Source organism: Zonotrichia leucophrys, chromosome 1 (genome assembly GCF_028769735.1).
Source record: "Zonotrichia leucophrys gambelii isolate GWCS_2022_RI chromosome 1, RI_Zleu_2.0, whole genome shotgun sequence".
Lineage (NCBI taxonomy): Eukaryota > Metazoa > Chordata > Aves > Passeriformes > Passerellidae > Zonotrichia > Zonotrichia leucophrys.
In genome coordinates this window covers 19497322-19521565 of record NC_088169.1, presented here as the reverse complement: position 1 = coordinate 19521565, position 24244 = coordinate 19497322, and the positions used below count along the sequence as shown (strand labels likewise).

The following is a 24244-nucleotide window of genomic DNA, read 5'->3' as shown; positions in this document are numbered from 1 at the left end:
CAGCCCTGACCTGAAGGGACCACTTTTGTTGGAGGAAGTGAGTGTAATTCAGCCTGCAGACACATTCACTCCTTGACCCCTCACAGAGATTGCCAACAAGGGTTCCAATTAGTGCCAGCAGCAGACTGTGACAATTTTAAAGATTGACTTTCACACCATGCCAGGCCTTTAAAATAAAGAACATTTATACAGAGCACAATTTGCTTTGACAGTAATTTTCAGTATGCTATTATTGAAGTTATTTATGTTTGAATCTGAGCATCTTTTCATTCAGCTGTGTTTCTGCTGCTGTTTGATCCTGCAGTGTTGTAATAATCCCATCCTTATATGTTTTATACTTTATGTGTCTGTGGTTGTTTCAAGCATCCATTACTTACACAGTTTTTAGGGCTCAGGCATTCAATCAGGATTCTTGCAAAATTCCCAAGTTCTTGTGCAGATTGCTTTTGCTGTCGCAAGCCCTCAGATATTTGACGGCACACTTAAATTTTAATGACTTTGTGAAGCAGCAGGCTATGCAAATTAAAGTGTAGGGTTCAGAAGTTCACAAGTTGAAGTTGCTTGAATGTCAAAAGTATTTCACTCCTTTGACAGCAAGGCTAAGGACAGGTAATATCATTAACATCAGCAGACAGGGCAGCCACAGCTTTCCAAATGTGATTGTGATGTCTCTGCCTTCTGATACCAGGGACTACAATGCACCATTCTGATCTCCAAAAATAAGACCTGGACATTATGGTCTTTGTATTCTGTGCTCTGTCATCTCCAGAAAACTGTATCCAAGTTGATGCTCATCTCTGAAGTTGTTCTTCATATGTCTGAACCCAAAGATTGGTACCTTGGCCTCATATGAGGCTACTCATATGATTTCTCTGTGACTTCTTCAATGACTTCTGTGACTCTATTTCATGTTACATGTTGCCTGTCCTCCCTAAATTGGGACCCCAGACCTCATCTCTGTGGTGATGTACCTTATATTGTGAGCCTCCTGCTATGCTTCCTGCAACTGTCTTCTGAGATGGAGCTGGGGATGTAATGCCATGTGTAGTGTACCTTTCCTTGCCTGCATGGTGTGATGGCAGGAATGCCATCTCTCACTGTGTACAGGATCTTCAGAGAGAGTTCCCAAGGGTCAGCTGAAAAGGCAGAGACTGAAATCCCATTACCACTTTTCCAGCAGTTGGTTCTTCCAAGTATTGGCAACCTCCAGAGAAAGTATAATTTTCTGTATTCACCTAAAAAAATTTCTGGAAAACATCGTCCTAGGCATGGAGAGGTCTGATTCTTCACCTGCTGCTAAAACAGTGATTATCTATGGGTAGATGTAATTAAAAGAACAAAAGGTATCTGCCCACAGTAGCATGGCTTCCAGCTTGGTTTAATCTGTTGTACTTGTCAATTAGAGTCATGGAACTATTGCCTGCAGTTTGTGTTCTGTGGAGTTGCCTTTGGAAATGGAAAGGGAAGAGTCCCACATGCCGTGGCTCTTGCTGGAGGATTGTCTGGTGCTGAGGGCTTTTAGCTTGGGTGTTTTTGTTTGCACAGTGCTGCTTCTCCTGTGACAAAAACAGCCCAGCACACCCTTCTTAAAGCCTTTCTCCCTGGATCCCTCCACATTGTTTCACAGGTGCCCATGAGTACTGATTTTGTCTGATAGTTTATCAAGGTGCCCCAGGTCAACTCAGCAGGTTGACATCATCACAGGAGCTCAAGGCTCACTCTGTGTGTCTGTGCTGTGTAATAACAACTGAGAATGAGGAAACTGCCTTAAATTGGGTCAACTCTGTCCCACCAAGATCCTTCCAGAGGATGTCACCATCCCTGAAAATAAATATACCTGGATCTCTGGGGAAAACTCTTCCACAGGAACTTCTCTTGATAAAACCCTGGGGAAGTGAAATTTGTAACTTCTCTAGGTGAATATAAGTGCTGCAAAACAGGTTTTATCTGAAAAAGTATATACAACTCAAATAAAAATGATCCTTAGTTGTAACTAAATTACTTTAAAGTCCCTGCCAACTGTGTGAATCATTCTATGGAATAATTTCAAATGTACCACAATAGAGTGACTTTGCAAACCCTTTGCTCATTAATACTGTGTTAATATTCATAATACTAAAAGATAATTTCCACTTTCCTTAGCTTTGAATAGGGCATTTGAGATAACCTGTTGCATTTTTTAGTTAGCTTTTGACCCACTGATTTCCATTTCCTTACTTCAAAAATGTACTGTAAACATACTACAGATCATGGCATCAAAATCCACAATTGTGGAATTCAGATCTTTCTTATCAGTAGTGAGACCCAAATTGAAACAGATGATTTTAAAATAGCAGAGAAAAGTGTTTCAGAACAAGAGTTTCAGAATTTATTGATATTGTGAAGAAACAGCTAAGTTATGATTAGAAGATTTTTCTGAATTGTATTCCCTGAAAATTATAGTATTTATTATAGCTTTAATTAATTCTTTATTTGCTCATCCTCAGTGTGAAAGAAACCAAGTATTCCTCTAGTATGTCAAACTGCTAAAAGCTTTAAAATTAGCATAAGCAATTTTTCATTTCTCCTTCTTAAGAGCAACATATATATTTTTTCTATTTATATGCCATGTTTGCTGTAGGATGCATATGAATAACAGACCCACTTATTCTGTTTTGCTCAGACACTGGGATTCCCCGATGTGCCTCACCTGCCTTTGCCCTTCCTCTCTTCCAGCTAGCAAGAAGCAGAGGAGAGGCAGTGATTTCCAGCCTCAAGTTCACAGAGGCTGCCATTGTAGCTGAATGTTAATGCCTCATGTAGCTCGAGATGCCTGATACTTAGTAATGCAACTTTAACCTTTATAATAGACATTATTTGATTCTCAAACCATCTATATTCTCTTCTTGTTGCAGCCCAAGTAGCTGTGAGGAGTAGTGAGAATGGACAAATATAATCACCACGCAGGACACGGAGAAGGACAGAGAGATGAATCACAAATTCCCATCAGATTTTTCAGCCTTGTTATCACTATTTGATTCTAATGTCAGGAAATGAAAGAAACATGAAGATATTTTGTTGTGATGTTGGCGTTAGCCAGTGAGATGGCAGAGCACTCAAAAAGTCAGCAGCTTGTTTTCTAAGCTGGTATTGCAGATGTTTGGTCTTAAGTGACTCTAAAGGAGCACAGAAATAATTAGGTAGTTGTTAAGTGAGTATGAAAGGTATTAAAATAACTGTAATATAGGCTTTTTTTTTTTTAATTTAGGCACATTAGGAAAGACATTTCAGGGTGAAACTAAGAAAATACTCCAAAGGGTCTTATTATAACCTTAAATGTTGAGTGTATGGTCCAGTCTAGCAACCTTCCAATGAAAGTGTTTATCCTACAAGAAAGTCTTTTCCACCAAATATACCTTTTGATCTTTTAGTTAAAAAAACACACTTTCTATTCTAGCATGAATCTTGCCTAGCCTGACACCTGGACAGGTTTAATCCAAGAATAATGAATAGCTGAAAAGCATTTTCAGGAGAAGCTGATTTTATTTTTAAAGACAACTCTCTAGCATAGCTGGACTGCAGGCAGAGGCAGAGGTGGTGGCAGTAATCATACACAGCATGAGAAACATAAAGTAGTGAGTTCAAAGTAATTGAAAGGATCACTTGGTCATGGTGCAGTTATCCCAGTGCTGCAGTTTATCCCAAACTAACAACTGTGAGCCTTTATGTCTACTAACCTGCCTAGGTTAATATAGCAATCATAATTGGATAGATGTGGATAGCACAGAGATTATGAGGTTCTTGAAATAAATTACCTTTCTTAACATGCATTTGTATATTCCCAAATAAATGTGGTAATGATGCAAATATCTAATAAAAGAAGTAAAAAATTGAAGCTCTAGTAATTTTTTTTTAGCTACATGGTATTATATTAGACTTTGTTCCTTACATGACTGATGGCTTTGGCAAAAGTAGAATTTGTTATCCCTGTTGGCATTTAGTAATGTGTTTGCTTCATCAAGCATAGACTGACTTTCCAGAACAGTTTTCTGACTAGGCCTTCATTCTCTCCTCCATTTTTTTTGCCTTTTGGCTTTTAAGTTGCATATCAGAGTTATCATTTTTCCTATAAGGTGACCCTATATACAACTAATACAGTATGATTTTTTTTTTAGTTAGTTCTGCTCAAGAGATCACGCATGCAAAATCAGTTCCATGTCAATTTTAGTCAGGTGGTAACTCACATAAATAAACAATTTATGTTTGAAAGTAGTAAAACCAATAGAAATTTAATTCTGTCTCAACAAAATGGCAGCTGACCTTTTCTTAACTAATATCACCCACTGCAACCATCTGATCAGAAGAAAATACAAAAGATATAGACTGTGATTGCCTTTTCTTCCTTCCTTCCACTTTACTTTTCCACAGTTACCCACCACCCCCATTTACCCACCAATAATTAAATTATATGTATTATTTGTCCAGGCCACTTGGTCACATCAAGATTCGTAATAATTTCTTCTCTTTATCCTGTAAATCAGTTGTGGATTTTTAGAGATTTTCATATGTTTTGCATTTACTAGTTTCATCATAAAGAAGAACTGTTTAAATTTAAAGAAAAACCTTTCCTTAGCAATTCTGTAAAAACTTAAAATTCTAATGGGAGTATTCACCAAACATTAGTCTTTTCCCCCCCATTTAAAAAGGTGAGCTAGAGAAGGAATGGAGGTTAAATTTTGTCCTCATTTTTGTTTTAGAAACGCTGCTGTTTCAAAAAGATTTGGCTTCAAGTGTACAAGAGCTAGATGGTATAAAAGTGACTTGCATTTGTAAAGTAGGTAAAAGAATTTAATGGCCTACAGATGCTGAACCAATGCAATTAATCAAAGGTTACTTCATTCTTGCTAGAGACAACCATTATTGCAGCATGCAGGTTTCTCTGATGAAGCAAAAAGTTTGTAGCATAAGCTGCACTGTTAGGCCAATTCAATTTATTAGACTGGAAAAAACTTATTTAGTAATATGTGTCATTATTTTGGCATATTATTAATCTCTGTAATACTCTGCTATGTCATTGTAATGAACATTCTTCCATATTAATGCAGTTTCCTCCATTAAAAAGAAAAGCAGGTTATCAATAGTGAATAAAAGAATGACTCTTTACTTGATTTTGCTTTGTTTTTTCTTTTTATAGAAGCTGCAAAGAATCGATCCTCCTCACTGTTGTTCAACCTTACCCTGTAAGTATTGTCAATGTTTTCTGAATTAGTTTCCTAGCAACATAGCAGCTTCTTTTTCTGCCCATATTCTGCTTGTGTCCCTGCATTATCTGTGCAATAAAAAGAAGTGCAATAAGGGCTCTGTCTGTTAAAGGTGGTGTTAAGATGGCATTACTGTGTCCTCTACTCAAAGGCTACATTAGTAAATTAGAAAATAACAGTCTTTAAACTCATAGTGATAGAGCAGAATTCTGAGTTCTGCTTCAATTTCTTGTTTGCTGCAGTTCCTAGGTTTTTCTTGATTCTGCCCTGGTCCCACAAAGTTACACTGCTGCAGCAAAGCAGCTGTACTTTATCTAAGGGAGGGCTCTGTCTGCATCTCCAGCCTGTGGAGGTTAAGGGAGAGCAGAGACAGACAGACACCCATGTGAGGTTTCCTTCAATGAAGAAACTGGAGCCCATCCAGAGCTGGTTGATGCAATGTGACTTTGCAACTCACTCAGTGGTTTGTGGGAGTGAGCTCATGACCTGTCAACTCAAAACCATCTCCCATGAAAAAAGGGGAGAAGGCAAGCCAGGGGAGGAAACCCATCTGTCCATGCGCAGCCATGTGGACAGTGCAGGCTGCTGAGGGGCCTCAGCCACGCATCAGGAGTAATTCAGATTCAGCAGGTCCATTTGGCTCCCTGTTGTTTAGCCTGATACACAGCAGTTTTCATTAAGAAAGGATAATTGCATCCTTTTCATGCAGTAATAAGAGATGAGTTGGATTTGACACAAAGACTTGAAAACAAGTTCATCTGATGAAGTTGCCAAAATGTACATCTTGAAAATGCAACTGTGTGTCTTTGTACTAGTCATTAGCCTTTCAGGTTAGTTTTGAGGTGGCCTTTACTTGTCCTGCACCTTTCTAGAAGCCAGTCTGCACTACACCTAATTTGTGGGGGAAGAGCATGCATTCCACAGCAAAAACAGACAAGGGCTGCCACCCTGCAGGAAGACCTCTGTCAGGAGAGTGATCTAGGATCAGGCCACTATCAGTCACCTTAAATGAAAATGAGGCCTCGTCTGACTAAATGAAGAACCTATCTGCCTTTAAAGCTTGCTGGTTTTACAGCCAGTGGTTTAGGTCACAGTGAATATATATGATGGGGAAAAGAAATCCTCACCCACTTTCTTTTTTATGCAGGTTTCATCCATTGACAGACTTATTCTTGTCTATAAATGTCAGGTCAAGAAAGGGCATGTGCTTTAGTGCACCTATGTGTAGCCCTTGAAAGTGGACAGCAAAGTGTAGTGCTATGTCTGTGAGGTGCTGTGACCTCTTATCATTATGCTGCTGGTCTGAGAGCAAGCTCTGTATGAACTGAATGTAAGGGAAGCTGAAATGCCAATAAATTGTGCACTCCATTTTCAATGGAACCTTACAGCACCGGTACAGTCCTTCTCCAGCCTTTAACCTGGAAAAGAGGGAAAGTCATCGCCTGGTATCTTTACTAGGGGCAAGTCTTGCCTGACCAGAGTAGTTGCTTTCTATGGAGTGACTGCAATAGTGGACAAGGGATGGGCTACACATACCTTTAATCAGGGCTTTGACACATCAGCGCATCCACAACATCCTTCTCTCTAAACTAGAGAGAGAAGGATTTGTTAGAGGCACTGTTAGGTGGATGAAGAATTTGTTGGATGCTCAAATCCAGAGGGTTGTGTTCAACATCTCAGAATCCCCCTCATCAGTTGGACATCAGTGACAAATTATGTCCATCTGGGGTCTGTAATGGGACCAGTGTTATTTAATATCTTTGTCAATGACATAGACAAAGGGATTAGGTGCATCTTCAGCAGATTTGTAAATGACACCAAGTCAAGGGGGACAGTTGACACACCTGAAGGACCTAAAGGACCAGATGCTCAAGAAATGAGCCCATAGGAATCTTCTGAGGTTTAACATGAACAAGTGTGAGGTGTTGCATGTAGTGACAGGACAAGGGGTAGTAGCTTTGAACTAAAAGAGAGTAGGGTTAGACTAGACATTAGGAGGAAATTCTTTACTCTGAGGGTGGTGAAGCACTGGAACAAGGTGCCCAGAGAAGTTGCAGATGCCCTATCCCTGGAAGTGTTCAAGGCCAGGTTGGATGGAGCTCTGAGCAACCTTGTCTATTAGAAGGTATCTCTGTCCATGGCACAGGGCTTGGAACTGGATAATCCTTGAGGTGCCTTCCATTCCTTAATTGTGTCAGTCTGTGATTCATAGTTATTTGTTCAAGCTCTTTGTGAGGCCTGACAAGGCGGAATCTGCTCCTCTCGTTAAGTAGCAGCAAAATCTAATTAATAGCTGAAATACCTCTAGATGTCACTGAGCTAAGGATGCTACTGAAACACTTTTCTGTCAGCCATTTGGACTGATGTGCCCATCTTGTACATGAATTTGCACTGCCCCATTCTAGTATATCTATCAGAGTCCCCCAGCTCTGCCTCAGCAGACAAAACACTTGTGGTTTTGGGGGTGACGGACATTTAAGCTCTTGTAGGCATGAAGATAGTCTCCCCAAAAATGTGCACAGAGCAGTTAGAAGATGAGATTAATGTCTGCATGTTGGTGCTAGCTTTAATTGACTGATTTTTAGCCCAAGGTTGGGATGCTTAGTGAAATGAACTGGTTGGGAGGGCCTTGAGTGCAGGACTTCTGCACTTGGCAGATCTCATCCGTGCAGTGTTACTGTACCTCCCTCCCTGTCCAGACCAGGCTTTTATTGATTCATAGCATCCTCCCCTTACTGCTTTCAGCTTCAGTTTTTTTCTGCAGTGGAAGCAAGGGTGTCTGTAGGGCTGTGGAGCAGTTGGGATGATGCCAGTTTGCGCAGACAAGTTTTGGCCCTGAAGCAGTGCAAGACCCCTCCGTTTATGCAAACCTTGGGCTGCAAGGTCGCCTGGGTACTCCTGAGTCACTTTGAACGTCTGGTCCATGCTGGCCCTCATACTGCCACCACACCATTGCTGTCACTAGTGCCTGAGCCTGTTGGCATCTCTGTCAGCCTTGCAACCCCTGGGTGTTGCTGACTCCAGCTGTGCACTTGTCCTGGTCTTCTGTGCAGGGAATCCTCTGACAAATACGATTTGCTTTACAGTTTGGAAATAATATTTATGCCTTCAAAAGTTATGATGCACATTTGTTTAATTTTGCCTCCTCCATGTTTCCTTTTACTATTTTGCCAAAAAAACTGGGATGATGAGGTAGAAACCAGACAAAGGAAAGTAAGAGCTTTTAAGTAAAGACTGAATTCTTCTTGACAGAAGTACATCTCAACAAACACTTCATCGATCTCTCTTCTTAATGGTGATTTTCCTTCTGCCATTGCATGAAAAATATCTGCCAAGATGGATTACAAAAGTGCTATTTCTTAATTGGTTTTATTTGTGCTATTTAGAGTGTGGTTTGATTTTGCATTTAAGTAACCATCCTTTATGATTGCAGGTGAAAGTAGATGTAATCTAGATTTATGGTGCTCTGTAGTTCACTTAGTACTCTTTGAAAGCTTTTGCAGATAATTTTTGCATAAATGCATTCAGTTTTATTTAATGATTAAACACATTAAAACACATTAAAATTTCATTTTAATTATGACCAAGCCAAAGCATTAGGCTATCTTTTTCTTTCCATCAATCTACAAATCTCTGTTAGGTTCTTATCACCAGTGCTCCTAGGGAGGTCACCAAGCAGCTCAAGCAGTTAAAGCAGTTCAGAGTTTTGATTTCTGGAAGTATGGCATTTGTTTATAATTTCTGACTGTTTTATTCTGTAAACAAACTATCATTCTGATTGTTGCCTTATTAAGTTTTAAGCATTACTTAGATCAAATAACTTGCCTGTTTGATATCCTTTCAGATTTTATGTGCAGAGATCATTTGATAGGTTGCTTTCATGATTAATCTCTTAAGCTCCTTGGATGAAGTCCAGGCCTGGCTGAGATCTATGGCAATTTTGCTGTGCATTAAGTTTTGCAATGGGAAAAAGATAGGATCTTCTTCTGTTTTGAAAGAGATGCTTCGTGTTTTAACATGGTTATACTTCTGAGACACAACAGTTGCAGAAAAATTGCAGTAAATAACATTTATGGATCATAATGGTTGCAGCAACAATCTTATTGAGAGTTTGTTGTACTAATGATCAGACTGTGATTACCATCTACAAATGGTAAAATATAAATAATGCAAATAATTAAATGCAATTGTCTATGATAGATTGCCAACTTTTTAAGAGAGAACCCAGATCTGACCACTATTCCAACAATTAAATTTGTGCCAAGAGTTTAACAAAGAAATACTCCTGATGATCCTCTGTCAGTGCCATGTGGTTATCACAAATTACTGTGTGGTAAAACTCCACATTATTTCTTCCATGTCCCTACTTGCTCTTCTACAATGCTCTTGTGAGCCAGTGTAGTCTTTTCAGCCTTGTTCGCAGCTATGAATTACCATATTTAGTTTGCCTTTGGGCATTATGTCCTGTTCCACTTAATAAATGTAATTCTTCCTCTTACTCACCTTTTATTTGCTTGTTAAATACTGGTGCTTGTAATTGCTGTTAGCCATGAACCAAAAAGTCAACACATTTTTTGCACTTGTGCAATTTTTCCTTATTTTTTAGGATACTGAGTATTTTATATTAAACTAATGACTATTTTTAAAAAACAAGCTTAAAATTTATTGCATATATACACTCTGTGACTGTTTAAAAACTACAGTCATTATGTAGTTTTAAATGTAGTATTTCTAATTTTGATGCTTACAGTTACAGAGCAGATTTTCATGTGATTGCCCTATACTGCTATCATTCTATTTCTTTATGATATCTCAGTACTGCACTGTGCTCTTCTAGCTACTAAATCCTTTTTTATTCTTGAGCATGAGTAAAGGTTTTGCTGTTGCAGCACCTCTATTGGCAAGAGCACTCAAAGGGGCTTCTTTCAGCAAATAAAACCCACTTCCTTCGCTATGTCCCCCAAATTATAGTTTATGCCTAGTGCATGAAGCACTAGGCACTTTTACATCCACCAAAAACGTTTCCCTCATAATGTAGGCTATTGTTTCTAAAATCTGTTAATAAATTACCCAGTCTAATGCTACAGACAAATATAGGATTTGATTTTGAGAAATCTAGAAAATGAGAAGATAACATTTTCCTGAAAGTCTGCTCTGCAATCTTTTGTGTTTTGACCCTGCTGATGGGAAGGCCATTGATTGCAGTCACTATAAGCACGGTTCAAAGTAGGGTCTAGGTCTTCACTATTATTTCCTCCAAGTATATCTCTGTGCAATGCTTCCTTTTTCTTGTTAGCAGTTTCTCTAGGTAGTGTTGGAATGATCAGCTGATATTTTCCTTTGAATTCTATGTAAACAAGTAAAAATTATTTAAAATCCTAATAAGTTTGAGCTTTTAATAGGAAACAGGGCTTAGGTCACACAGAATAAAGTTTGGAGTGTTTTGAGTTATTTTGACTCCTTGTTAAAATGTGTGCCCTCATTTTGCAAAATTCACTCTAATTAAGCTGTTTTTATCTGTGTCAATGCAAATACTTTACTTGCAGTGATAGATGTCCTGCATTAGTGTAAACACCTCCTGCTTAAGGTCATTAACTGAGAATAATGGCATCCATTTGGCTAAAACACAGTGCCTCAGAAATAAATGAATTATTATCTGGCACTATGAGAATCATTAAGTGATAGCATTCTTCTACAAACCTAAAGACATTAAAATACAATAGAGCTGCACATCATCTTGCTGAGGCTTTGTTAGACAGGCAAGTTCCAACAATCAAATCTAACTGTTTTCCCAGGTATTTGCACATCGTTTAGAAACACTTCTATTCCCAAGGAGAAAATGTCAAGTGTCAAGTTGATGCAGAGGTAGAAACAATGACATTGCGCAATTAAACACAAAAGCTGGGCTATTACTCAAACCTTTAACCAGCAGAGAATGTTCTCCCAAATGCCTGGCACAGCTGTTTCATTTTCCTACACCCCTAGTTTATAGTTTGGAGCTTTTGGAAAACAGTCTGCTCCAGGCTCACCTGGAGTGCCTGGCAAAGGGCCAGAGTCCTTCCCATGTATCCACAGCAAAAGTGGAAATGAAAGGAAGTGCCATGTTTTATGGCACACCATGGTGTGCTCCCATGGCTGTAAAATGGGTACATTAAACCCCACATCCCAGAGGGGTTCTTGGAAGCCCACATATGTTCAAACCTTTAGTTGTTGATTGCATTTTTGTAATAACATAATTTAAGTGTTTATGCCTCCTGCAAGTGACTTTTGAGGCTGTAGAGAGAAAAAGAAAGAGGTTGTAGAGAGCAATAGGGACACATAGTGGTTTTCCAGAATTGCTGTATGGGAATAACCTTGCCAGAATCCAGAAAAAATTTGGCAGTCTGCCTGTCAAGAGAGGCCAGACTGGTGACTCATCTGTAATAAAAGCAAGCAACAGAGATTTTTTCAGCAAGAATAGTAAGAGAAAGCCACTGCTTTCCCCATGTTCTTGCAAGGGAACCCCAGTAGCCTAATCCTGCTGCTGTGCTGCCCTGTGGCAGTGGAAACAACAGTTTGCAGTCCATTACTTGGGTGCCAAATAGACTATTCCCCTTACACATTGCCAAGGGGGACTACATGGAGAGGAAGGAAATTGAGAAGGCATCTCTAGAGTTGTTTTATTAATCATGGTACTGCTTTATACTGTATCTTTCTAGGAATTAATTTCCGAAGGAGAGTATTTAAACTGCTTCAGCATTTACATATTGTCCCCTCTTGCTGAAGTCCCCACTTCTTTTTTCTTTTTTTTTTTTTTTTTTTTTTTGGTGCACTATTCCTTTTTTTTTTTTTTTTTTTTTTGTGGTTGTTTCAAAACTTCTGGGGACCTTCCACTTTTTTCAGCAGTGACTCTGGAAGCTGGTCTTGGTTTGTTCATGGGGTTGAATTTTCTGTTATTTACAATTATTGATTATTGTGTGTCATATGTGCTAGAGAGGTAAGAAAGAATGAACTGTGAAAGCAAAGAACCATTTATTTTTATTTCTTGATTCTATTTTGTGCCTCAGGGATTACTGGATGTCTCTGATATTTCCTGAGAGAATGTGGCAGTGTTCATTCCTTGTTCACTGGTTGATACTGAACCTGTGGTAATAGTTACCATGTTTTCAATGTGATGATAGATTTGAGGCATGCAGAAATGAACTAGACTTGTTCCTGCTAGTTACTAGAAACAACTAACTAGCTGGTTAAGAAACAAGGCTTCTGCATCACAAGAAAATAAATTTTTAAGCAGTTTTAGCAGAGATCAGAGACAGAAAGAGAGGAGCACGTTGTTTCCAATTTGGACTACTTCATTGCTCCTGCAGATTGTTAGTTGAGTCAGAATTTGAGTGATAGAAATGAGACTTCCCATGTTTACAAGGACAGCTCTCACCACTTGTGCCTCCCCTTTCCTTTTCTCACAGAAAAACCAACATGACGTAAGTCTTTATTCAAAACTAGTAAGGCCACTTAGGACTTAGAGGAAGATTCTGAAATTATTAATTTATATTTTCATGAAACAAATGGATCAAAACCTAGCCCAAAAGAGCCCAGTGACTTTTCAGCCAAAGTGAGAAAGTCTTCCATTGCCCATTATCACAGTCATGAAGGACGCAATGCCAAGAAGCACTGTGTTTGCAGCTGACCTGAAAATAAACCAACCTCACTTCTGCTGCTGAAAATGGAAATCCCATTGACTGTGAATATTTAATTTGTTACTAAAAAGTAGCTGTTAGCCAAATTTCTCCAGTGAGATTTTTTTTCCCGGGGATGAAAACGGATGAACCCATTGCATAATGTAGTAGGTAAAAGTCAAGTAGGTCTCAGAAGAAAATTCGGAATGCTTCTACATTTCTAATCCATGAAGCCCTACAACATGTCAATATTGATGGCACAGGGTGTGTTTAGGGGATGCCTTCAGGAGAACCCTGATGGCCTGCAGGTGCCTCTTGGTGGTTTTCACCTGTGCTCTGAAGTGCACAAATACAGTGAGATACCACTGCATTTGGAGACCTCACAGACACTTTTCTTGCAAAATTTGTGTGCATGTCTCTCCAGTAGATCACAGATTAGGCAAAGATTTTCCATTTAGTCTATAAAGAAAGGGTCAGTCTCTGGTCAGTGTCCCTTCATGCAGATGAGGCTGGGTGACTGCAGTCATTGTGGGAACACTACCGTAATTTCTGTGTGCACTGAGAACCCTTCTCATTGCTCCAGTCTAACAGTGGGATACTTTCCAGTATTTTCAGTATGTACTGGTGTTTCCTTATGTGTATGTACATAGAGATTACCTTAAGATGCATAATGGTTTGACTGTATTTCCATACTTCTGTATGCAAAATGTTGCTGTATGCATGGAGTTTCCAGCATATAATAGGGGAAATAACTGAAAAAAGAAAAGAAAGGTTTTAATTTTAAGTTATGTGATATATCTTGTCATCATCTTTTCTTCCAGTCTCCTAAATCAGCTTTTATTAGTGCTGCAAAAAAGGCAAGATTGAAGTCCAATCCTGTCAAAGTGCGCTTCTCTGAGGAAGTAATTATCAACGGGCAGGTGTCGGTGAGTATGCAGCTATTTAACCTCAGAAAGGATTGTGCAAAGGCACAGCTCAAGCCTGGAAAGGGAGGTAATTACATGGCAGGAAAAGCAGTGACAGGCTTGAAAAGAGAAGGGTTTTTCTGTTTCTGAAGTTTTCCGAAGATCTTTTTTCAAGTGCACTAAGCCCATAATTTTATGAAAAATTTGTCCCTTAAAATAAAATTAAGATGCTAGTGAATGAATTTTGTGGTGATAACACATTTGTCTTTATACTTTTGATAATTTGTCTGTTGGTTTCTTCAGATCAACTATGTTTTCATGAGGCCCATAAGCTCAAGAGAGGTACCATGTCAGAAAAACTGATTAAGATTTTAATTTAAAAACCGATTAACCTCACAAACCACTTTAAAATTTGTTTTATCTCCTTGAACTGCTTGTTTCCAGACCTCAGGCAACATCAGCCTCACTTTGAGAGGCACTGAACTCCTCCTCAGACATGAACTCCCAGCTCATTTTCATAATTTGCCAGAGCATCATTCCACTCTCATGTCTTTAGCCAACTCTCTTCCAAACCTAAATTGATACTGCATTTTTTCTAAAGCAATTTCTGCTTTTTAAAATAAAAAGAAGCAAACAGTAACTCCAAAGATTTGTTTCCCTTCCTTCTCCATCTTTATTTTGCTATACTAGTTATGAATCATCAAATTCAGTAGCAATGTTATATGCTGTTCTTCTTAAATGATGAAAGAAAGAGCAGTATTTAATATCCCTCTATAAAGAACATGTTAATTACCTTGATTGTAATCCTTACTAACAAACTGTAGTTTCAGTTTTTTAGATTGAAAACACTAAATAGTTCACTATATTCAGGGAGACAGTAAACTATTTTTCTATTTCAGTGAAAATGTTTCAACTTCAGAGGCAATATTTATTGTCAGACAGATAATATTTAGGGAAACAGAGTACCCCAAGCCAGACATGAAATGTGTGTGAACACTTATATTTTTCCAGGACAGAAACCTATAGAGGGCAGCTGTAATGAGCCTGGCTACACCCTTGCAGGGCATGGATATTTCTACTTTCAGTTCGGGCCAGCACCTTCCTTCTCAGTTTTTGCTTTTCTGTCAGAATTATGTACTTGTTGATAGAACAATGTTTATATTTCTCTTGTTGCATGTTGTAATCTGATTCACTAATTTGCTTGACAGGAAACAGTTAAGGACAACTCGCTTCTTTTCATGCCAAATGTTCTGAAGGTGTATCTTGAAAATGGACAAACCAAATCTTTCCGTTTCGACTGCAGCACTTCAATAAAGGTAAGCTAGCTATTCCTTGGTATGAGACCTTCAGTAATTGTCATTTACTTGGAATGCTTTAAAAACAAAATTACTGGTGTGTTCAGTTTGAGCTGGACTCTTAGTTCACAAATAATGAGGATTTGGTCCATCTTTCTGCTCCTAAAAATGTATTGTGTACAGTGAAGAAGAAGTGATGACTTTAATGTGTTTGGAGCACAATCAAAATTGTGTGCTTGTATTGTTTTGATATGCTGCCAAACACTAGCATGATTTGTCAGCAAAAGTCAGGAGCTAAGAAGATTAAGATGTTGGTTACTGATTGAATATCATCCAGCTTATCATTCAGTGAATTTAAGATGGAATATTGTAGGATTATGTTGGTGATAAATTACTTGCCTCAGTGCAGTGCCCTCTACACTTTCCATAACACATTTCACATGCAGAAATAAAAAGGTAAAGCCCTGGCACAAAACAGAGTCTGCCAGGGAATGTGTGTGACACTGTTCCATGTGGGTTCCTAAATCAGAGGCATCATCAGCGTCTGTGAGAGCCTTGGAGCAGTGTGGTAAGCATTACTGTTTGGGGAAGCTAGTTTCAACACGGATTGGTTACCAAATCTAGAGTTTGGTTACCAAATCTAGAGTTTGTTTACCAAATCTACACGAGACATGAGAGGGGCATGGGTGGGATGATTGATGAAGGCTGGAGATGCCAGCTTTAGCTAGTTTAAGGGATTGTAAAACCAGGAATATTTAAAGAAAGGCTGCCTTTGTGCTCAGCAGCGTGCTCAATCAGTTAGAGCAGCAAAGAGAGTTATTTACTAAGGCAGACAAGAAATATCCTCCAGTCTGATGGCAAAACATGCTAGAGTCACACTTGAAAATGGCATACAACATTTGTTAATTAATGTAGCATATATGCCTTATGCATAAGTTGAATGCAGGTATGGATACAAGCATTCCATCCATGGGATACAACCATGGAATATTGAATTCCTTGAGTTAATTTGAAAATTTGGCTGGTGAAGAAATAGGAGACATTACTCATGTAGCTAGTGAGTTCTCCCTACCATTCTAAGGAGCAGAAGACCACTTTCTAATATTTTCTGTTATGAGCATATAAACAACCAACCTATTCCAAGATGTTTTTCCCCTGAAGACCAGTCTTTGGCCATCACATTACATTAGTTTTCAGTAGTCCTGTTGTAGATGTCATGTACTGTCAGACCAAATGTCAAATCTGAAGTCATTGGCACAGATACCCATGTGGACTCAGTTACCTACCTAGCTGTATTGATGTTGTAAGCCTGCTTTGAATTTAGCAATTTGGCTATTGGTAGGAATAATTTCTTTTGCATCTAATTCAGGCAATTATATATTCTGAGGCCTTCACAGCTATAAATTACATATTCTTGCATGTGTCTGTGTATTCCTCAGTGTGGGTGGGTGGGTGTGGATTGTTGCTTCTTTGCTTAACTGGGGTGACATCACCCAGGTGAGTCAAGGTAAATGCAGATTTTTCCACCTCTAGCAGTCCTAGCAGTCCAGTAGTTCACCACTTAAAAAGGAGGGTGCAAGCAGCACCTAAGCTGCAGCCCTCACTTTCCATATTGTTGGGTCATGGCACCTGGGCTGACTCTGAAATTATCAGATGGGAGGAAAAGCAAAAACTTTGGTGCAGTAATTCAGAGACTGTGTGCCTTAGCCTCATATTTTAAAAGGCCCAGAAGAGCTAGTGATGGAAAGCAGTGTCATTACCCTCTCTTAAAAGCTTATATTTAGTATTATGCTGCTTCATGTTACTGTTATGTCCATAGTCTTTTAGCATAGTTTAGATGTATAAATAAAAGTAGATTTAATGTGAAAGTAATAAATTCCCCATTGGTCAGAATAGTATAATATTAGCCTTTATTATTTAGAGTGATAGCTAGCAATTCTTTGATGCTATCTTATATTCTCTACATTGTAGAGAGCTGTTCCCATCTTCCCACTTACATTTTTTCATCCTTACACCAGTTTCGTCTTGATTTTCCTTAAACACTCTGTAATTGATCAATTAATCTTCCTAAATTATGTTAAAACACTTGGATTACAATTTGTCATGATCTCCTTACTAAATCCTATCCATCTGGATACTTACATATATCTGAAAATCTTTCAGATGGAAGGAAATGTTTTAATCTTGTCACCAACATACTGTGAAACTGTTTCTAAATGATGGGTTATTATGTATTTCTTTTTCCTACAGTATTCACTAAAGTAAAAGATACCTTGACAAATGATATTAATAAATCTGCATACATTTACAAAGCGTTATATGAAAGTAAGGTAGGGATTAGTTGAATGGTTTTGTGAAGAGGTTTGTTTAGCTGCTATTTTAGATACAGTCGTTCCCAAATTAACTCTCCTTAGTCATAATTCAGTGTGAAAAAGCTAATCAGGACTCTCTAAAAATTGATATGGTCCATCAGTTTAGAGCTATTGTTCTGCACAGTCATCATCATTGACTTTTCTGTCAGCATTTAAAACTCAAGAAGTGAAATTTAAAAACCCCTTTGCCATAAGAACAAATAAAGGCCATTCATCTAAATTTTTTTGTTGAACTTATAAATTTAGTTTGTCTACTTGATGGCGTGGCCCTGATAAAGGGAAGAGAATAGTGATAAGACCATCTCTTCTTTGCTGATGGGTTTTACTTCCAGGGAGACAGATATGATTTAAGGGCCACGCCAATATAATTTACATGTTAAATCTCAACAGAATGTTGTCCATGGCAATCCCATTTATGTATTTCTCACATTCATATCTGTTACCATCTTGGGGATGTTTGAAGAATTGTTGTGATGTCCTGGAAACTTGTGCAAAACAGGCACAAACCCTGGGCTTCTGCTCTGTGCTGGGTACATTCAGGGTGTGTGGCAGTGAAGAACCAGATCCCAAGCATTTCATTAATTTAAGCACTTTTTATAAATCCTTTGTTAATTAGGATGTCATCTTAACACTCCAAGAAAAGCTTTCCATCAAGTGTATTGAACACTTCTCCCTAATGCTGGAGCAGAGAGTGGAAGGATCTGGAACGAAGCTCCTTTTGCTACATGAACAAGAGACTCTAACTCAGGTTTGTGTAATGGTCTATGAAAACAGATATTAATGAGATGGCTTAATCAGTAAATTTTCCATCTTTTTCATTACTCAGATGAGTTAGCTGCAAGCTTTTTAGTTTGATATAGTCTATCAAATAGCTAGGATATTTAGAACTGATTGAAAGAATAAGGTTCTCACAGGAATTTTCTGATATAAAAACATTATATTTCATTGCTTTATTGGGCCTTTCAAAAATATAAAGAATTTAAAAAATCAGACTGAAATCTGAGAAATACTTACCTAACCTTTTCCTATCACATGAGGCCCAGCTAGTGAACATACTCAACAGCTGGCAAATCCATGGTAACAATTCTGAGAAGCACAGTCTGGCCAAATTTATTTAAAAGCCTTATTTTGATATTTCATTCCAATTTGATTATACAGATCTGTATCTGTGTGACAGGGAATAGTCTCTTTCTGATGAAGTCAAGTTAGGCTTGTTTACACAGAGGTACATTGTATCATTTCATTGATGATGAATTGTGACACAGAAAATGTTGCTGTGACTTTCTTCCTTAGATCAAAGTGTGACCAAAGTTAAAGTTTCTTCACAGTTATCAGCAGAGTACCCTGATTTTATCTGCTTATCATTTTGCCAAATTGTTTAGCCTGAAATTTTCTATTATATTTCTGTGTTTTAGGAGAACATTAGTATATTTTTTAATTTCAGTTAAATTGGAAAAAGAAGGAAAAAGGAAAACTGGATTGTTAGATGTAGATACTTAATTTAACTGACAGAATTCCTGTAATTTTAATTAGTCTGTGTAATGGTGTGAAGGAGCTTAGTTTACCAGGTAACAGTATTTATAGCATTTTCTAACCTTTAAGCACTTGCTTTTGCCATGTTAACATTCTTTCCTTGGGGGTATAAGCTACCCAGTGATTGAACAATATCCAGAAATACTCAGTACTTGTCCTCCTAGCCCAGCCATCTCCTTGAAGTTATTGGTAAAACTCTCACCGAAATCAGAAAGATCAGAATAAACCCAGTTAGTGAGCTTTCAAAAATCCTATCTGGAGCTTTTATTAATATGTACAGAGTATGTCTATATACTTAGGAAAGAGGTGAGACAATGTGCAATAAATAGAACTTCTGAAAATTGTTTGAGCAAGACAGAGATTTCTATTGGACATTTTTAAAAGTACAGTTTTGTCAAGAAAATACGTTGATTTTAAAGTACCCTAACTCTCTAACTGCATTAGCCTAATGAATAAACTACATAAATTCTGAGGGTGTCTTCTTGGAAGTTCCTGTAAAATCAGCAATACTTTAATTTCCCATTATAATGTTGCTGCTGACCATGACTTATAATGGTGGGTTTGGATTGTTATCCAATTATTGTTTGCTAGGCAGTGGTCTCCTGTGAATATACCCAGATTACCGAGTTAGATGCTTAAAAAAGTTTTGCTGACCAACACATAAAGCAGATTTTTTAATTTTTTAATATATTGAATCTTAGTCAGAAGTTATGGTGTAGATTTCTTAATCCAGAACAATCCAGGAAAAAGACCTAATTTCTCTCAATTTGCCTCATGGATTAAAAAAAGCAAGAGAAGGTGAGAATAATGGCTGCCAAGTTGGGCCTCACTTGTGTTCTCAGACAGCCTAAGAAATAAAATGTGACCTCTCCCCAAACACCTAACTCTTTTATGTGTTTTAGTCCAGCTGAAGCTCAATTCAGTGTGGATTTCACTTGGATGGTTTTTGTTAAGGTGTGTTTAATCTGTTTCACCCTGGTTTTGAGTGAATTCTGTTGCTTTGAGGATGAGTTGTATCAGGCAGTTATGCCTGTATGAGTCTAAAAGTCCTTCCACAAGATTATATATACGATGTTCTTAGGTGAAGAACTTAATAAGTTGCCCATGGCAAAGCTCTTCTTTTTTTGGCAGAATTATTTTTCCTGCTACCACAGGGCTCTGGAGCAGGGTAACATTGCCCAAGGCTATGGACCCTGTTTTTCTACCAGGGTTGCCAAGATCTAATATTATTATTGCACTGCCCTAGGTGACCCAAAGGCCAAGCTCGCATAAGATGAGATGTCTTTTCAGGATTAGCTTTGTTCCAAAGGATCCCATTGATCTTTTAAGAAGAGATCCAGTTGCTTTTGAATATCTCTATGTACAGGTAAGTGAAAGCACAGTCATTGCTGGTGTAAAGGAGAATAAAAAAAATACACTTACTCTATATATAAATTTACATTTTCACACAGAAAAGCATGGTTGCAGTGAATTCTGGCTTTTATTACTGCTGCATAAAGCCAGTGAATGCACTTGGGGAATGCGCAAATCTCTATCATCTGCAAAGTCCTCTTTCTTCATAAGTCTCTCCAAGTAGTAATGCTTTGATATCTTTCCAAAATATATTTGGCTTTAGAGAAGAGTGAAGCTGAATTGATTGTTAGTAATTATTTATGGTACTGTAATGTCAGACAGAAATGATGTCTGAAAAGGCACTTCCAGTGAAGGGGATGGGAGGATTGGTGTACAAGCAAGGTGGTTCTCCTGAGTATCTCACCAGGTGGAATCCTGCTATCTGGAATCCAGGTATACTGATACCCCTCCAAGCACTCTTTGGGATGGAGGATGGATTATTCTTCTGTCCAGGAAGGCTGAAGAGAGCTTAGGTGAAAATAATCATGCCTTTTGCTCTTTGGCAGAAGTACTGGCATTTTTCACTAGTGCCCATATCATAAATATCTGACACCTCTGAAAGCAAAAACAGAGTCCTGCTTCTGAGTTAGGGGTTACTTTTCATGAAGCGTTAATTGAAAAAAAAAAACAAAACAAAACAACAACAACAAAAAAACCAACCCAAAAAACCAACAAAAATGGGGGAGGGGGGTGACATAAAAGAAAAGAGCAGTAATTTATTTTTAGCGCAAAATTTTTTAACATGATGCTCCCTCTACTGGTTCTTTGGCAGAGCTGTAATGATGTGGTCCAGGAAAGATTTGGACCAGAACTGAAATATGACATTGCCCTGCGGCTGGCTGCATTACAAATGTATATTGCAACTGTGACCACCAAGCAAACTCAGAAAATCTCCCTCAAGTACATAGAGTAAGTTGAGAATGCTGTGTGTTCTTTAAGAGTGAAATGTTAGGAGTAACTTGTAGATTATTTAAGGTTGTTTCTTTAGTATGTCTGTATGCATGTGCCAGTTTAGATTTAATCTTTGTCCCTGAAATTAATTCAGGTGTGTTAGGAGTGGTACATTTTGTCCTTTGGGTCTGCTTTACCTTATGATCATCTGTTTGGGCATGTGAAATAAACTATAAATGTAAATATGATTAGTTCATTTGCTTTCAGTGATTTAAGATCTAAGTTTATGTGGTCTGAATCCTATGGTTTTAGTAAAGATTATTATGGTAAGATTCAGATTATTGGTTGGTTCAAAGGACAGTAGGTCATAGACTGGGGTTTGTAATATTTCTTAAATGCAGATGTACTCCAGTAGGCACCTGTCCTATGTTAGACTCTATATATATTTAAAACTACATATACATACATACATATATACAACTAAAATGAAAAATAAACATTGGAAAGTGCAAATGTATGTATATCAGTATAGATTGAAAAGAGAAACACAACAAAATAAAAACTAAGCACTAAAACTTTTGTTGCTGTTGCTTAGTTTGCTTGCAGAATGGAAATAATAATTGTTACACACTCAGTCTTGAAGAGTTTATCCATCATATTGAAGGCTATGTTATATTCTATCCTATTAATGAATCTACAAAAATAGTGATGAGTGAAGAGTCAGTCTTCTGTCAAAAGGGGTGCTTCAAGCAGAAAAATAATTTGGTACATGGAGGCAAACTGTTTGCATTTGAGGAGGAACCAGACCTCCCCCCTCGACCCTCAAACATAAGGATGACAAAAAAAAGGCTCTGTTTCCATGTTCTAAAAGAAACCAATAAAATAAAATTAAATTTGTTAAATTATCTGTTATTTTCATTCTGTAATCATACTTGTTAATATAATTAAGTAGTGTCTAACATAGACTTTAGATATCAAACTTAAATATTCTTTTCTGAATGGCATGGATGAAGAGATGGAAGGGGTAGAAGAGAGATTATTTATCATTTTAAAATAACTTTCTCATCAAAAATAAAATGTTTGAATTTAAGAAATTACATGTTATTGCAAAACTCTGGACTTGATCAACTCTCCTTCTGTTTTCAGGTAATCATTCACTTGGCATCGTAGTCACCAGTCTTTAGATAAATAATCATCACAGGAATGTGAAATTAAATATATGCCTTTTATTGCAGAAAAGAATGGGGATTAGAGACTTTTCTTCCATCTGCTGTGCTGCAAAGCATGAAAGAAAAGAACATAAAGAAAGCACTTTCCCACCTTGTCAAAGCAAATCAAAACCTAGTTCCTCCAGGCAAAAAGGTATTACATTTGCATCTTAATGGAAGATATGTTTTAAAGAACAGAAGTCTGGCATGCATGGGACACCTTTAAAGCTAATCTTTTGGAGAAACACCTAGCCACTTTATTTTCAGATTTAACTTTGGGTGCTGGTGCAACATAGCCAAAAACTATTAAAAATAATTAATTATGTCCCAGATAAATTATCTTCTTATCTTGAGAATGACAGAGGACTGGTTATTAATACCTCTTGTGTGATAACCATATATATATTTTTTCATTAATTTAGCACTTTCTGTGAATAGCAGATTTGTTAGGAAAGTTTTTGTTCTCTCTCTGATGCTCTCATCTGACATAAATGCTGTTTTTCAGATTGTTTTCTGTTACACTGTAGAGAAAGACTTTTCGCTGGCCAAGATCTAACTGGATAGATGATGGTCCTTGCAGTAAATGACCCTCCTTGCTGTTGTAAAATACTTTTCTTAGCACTAAGCTTTCACTTCAGCTGGAAAAAAAAGGGATAAGACAATGTCTCTGAGAAATGCCTTTGTTACATGCGTGCAGCTGAGACTGCTTTTAGACACCATAATGTGGTTTCCTAGTGCAGGTCATCTTCTCATGTGTAGTCAGTGGAGAGAAATTGGCACTTCCAGGGAGCGATTCATCCCATCCCAGATTCGGGACAGAAATAGGTCAGATTGCTTGTGCCCTAGAAATGCTTATGTCTCTTCATGGACTATAAAAAAAACCTGAGAGTGACTAGTTGAGACATAAAATGAGCTGAATCCTGCTTCATGACACTTTGTTTATGAACTAAAAAACCTCAAAACAGCTGGTGCCTGAACTGAGGCTTATTGTCATCAGCAGAAATGCTGCTTGGAGGTCTCAGAACACATCGTGAGTGTGAACATAGCTCTATGCGTCTGACCCCAGAAAGAAAGGCTGAAGCAGTGCATGTCTCCTATACTTCTGAAACAAAAGCTAAATTATGCCAATTGCTTATTATTTATCTTGGTAGTATAAATTTGGCTCTATTTTGGAAGCTGCAGGCCATACTGTGAGATATGCCTTACAGTGGCATACCAGTATCAGTTCTTGGTTAGGAGAGGTATTGCAACAGTCCCTTCCTGCAGCAAGCAGACTTTGCTGGGTTTGCTTCATTCTTTTTGATTTGAGCTTTGGAAATGTGTGTTCGCCAACCTGCTTTCTTAGCAGGCAGGTCTGAGAAAGAAAGCGTCCAAGCTGTTGATCACCTCCTGTCTCGCTTGTAGGTACCACCACAGGAAGTATCTGATTTCTTTCTGGGAATCTTCTCCTCCTTCACATGAAGGGAAACTCGTCATTCTCAGGGTTCTCCTGTTTTTTTACAACCCTAGTGTATTTCTGCACCAAGTGAACACCTGGTGCAGCAAAGGGCAAAGCATTACCACGAGTTGCTCTGCTTTGGATCCATTTCCTCCTTGTTGTCTAGGAAGAATTTAGGATAGGGGCCCTTAAAATGCTGTTCAATATTAAATAAGATTTTGAATTAGAAATCCAGTGACTGGAATGAAACTAGAAACTGATTTGAGACTGTTTTATATTATCTTCTATACATCCAGATGCAAGGATTTACATGAG

The 24244-nt window shown here is 38.0% G+C and overlaps 1 protein-coding gene across 3 annotated transcripts in view; it reads left to right on the top strand.

Annotated features, from left to right (window-relative positions):
- FRMPD4 (FERM and PDZ domain containing 4) overlaps nt 1-24244 on the top strand; it is a 290259-nt gene that overhangs the window by 254305 nt on the left and 11710 nt on the right. For all 3 annotated transcript variants that reach the window (XM_064708459.1, XM_064708469.1, XM_064708478.1), the window contains 7 exons: nt 5174-5219; nt 13717-13821; nt 15009-15116; nt 18084-18215; nt 20247-20366; nt 21165-21301; nt 22519-22645. In XM_064708459.1, coding sequence (XP_064564529.1) covers nt 5174-5219; nt 13717-13821; nt 15009-15116; nt 18084-18215; nt 20247-20366; nt 21165-21301; nt 22519-22645 — 775 coding nt within the window. The remainder of the gene's footprint in view (nt 1-5173; nt 5220-13716; nt 13822-15008; nt 15117-18083; nt 18216-20246; nt 20367-21164; nt 21302-22518; nt 22646-24244) is intronic.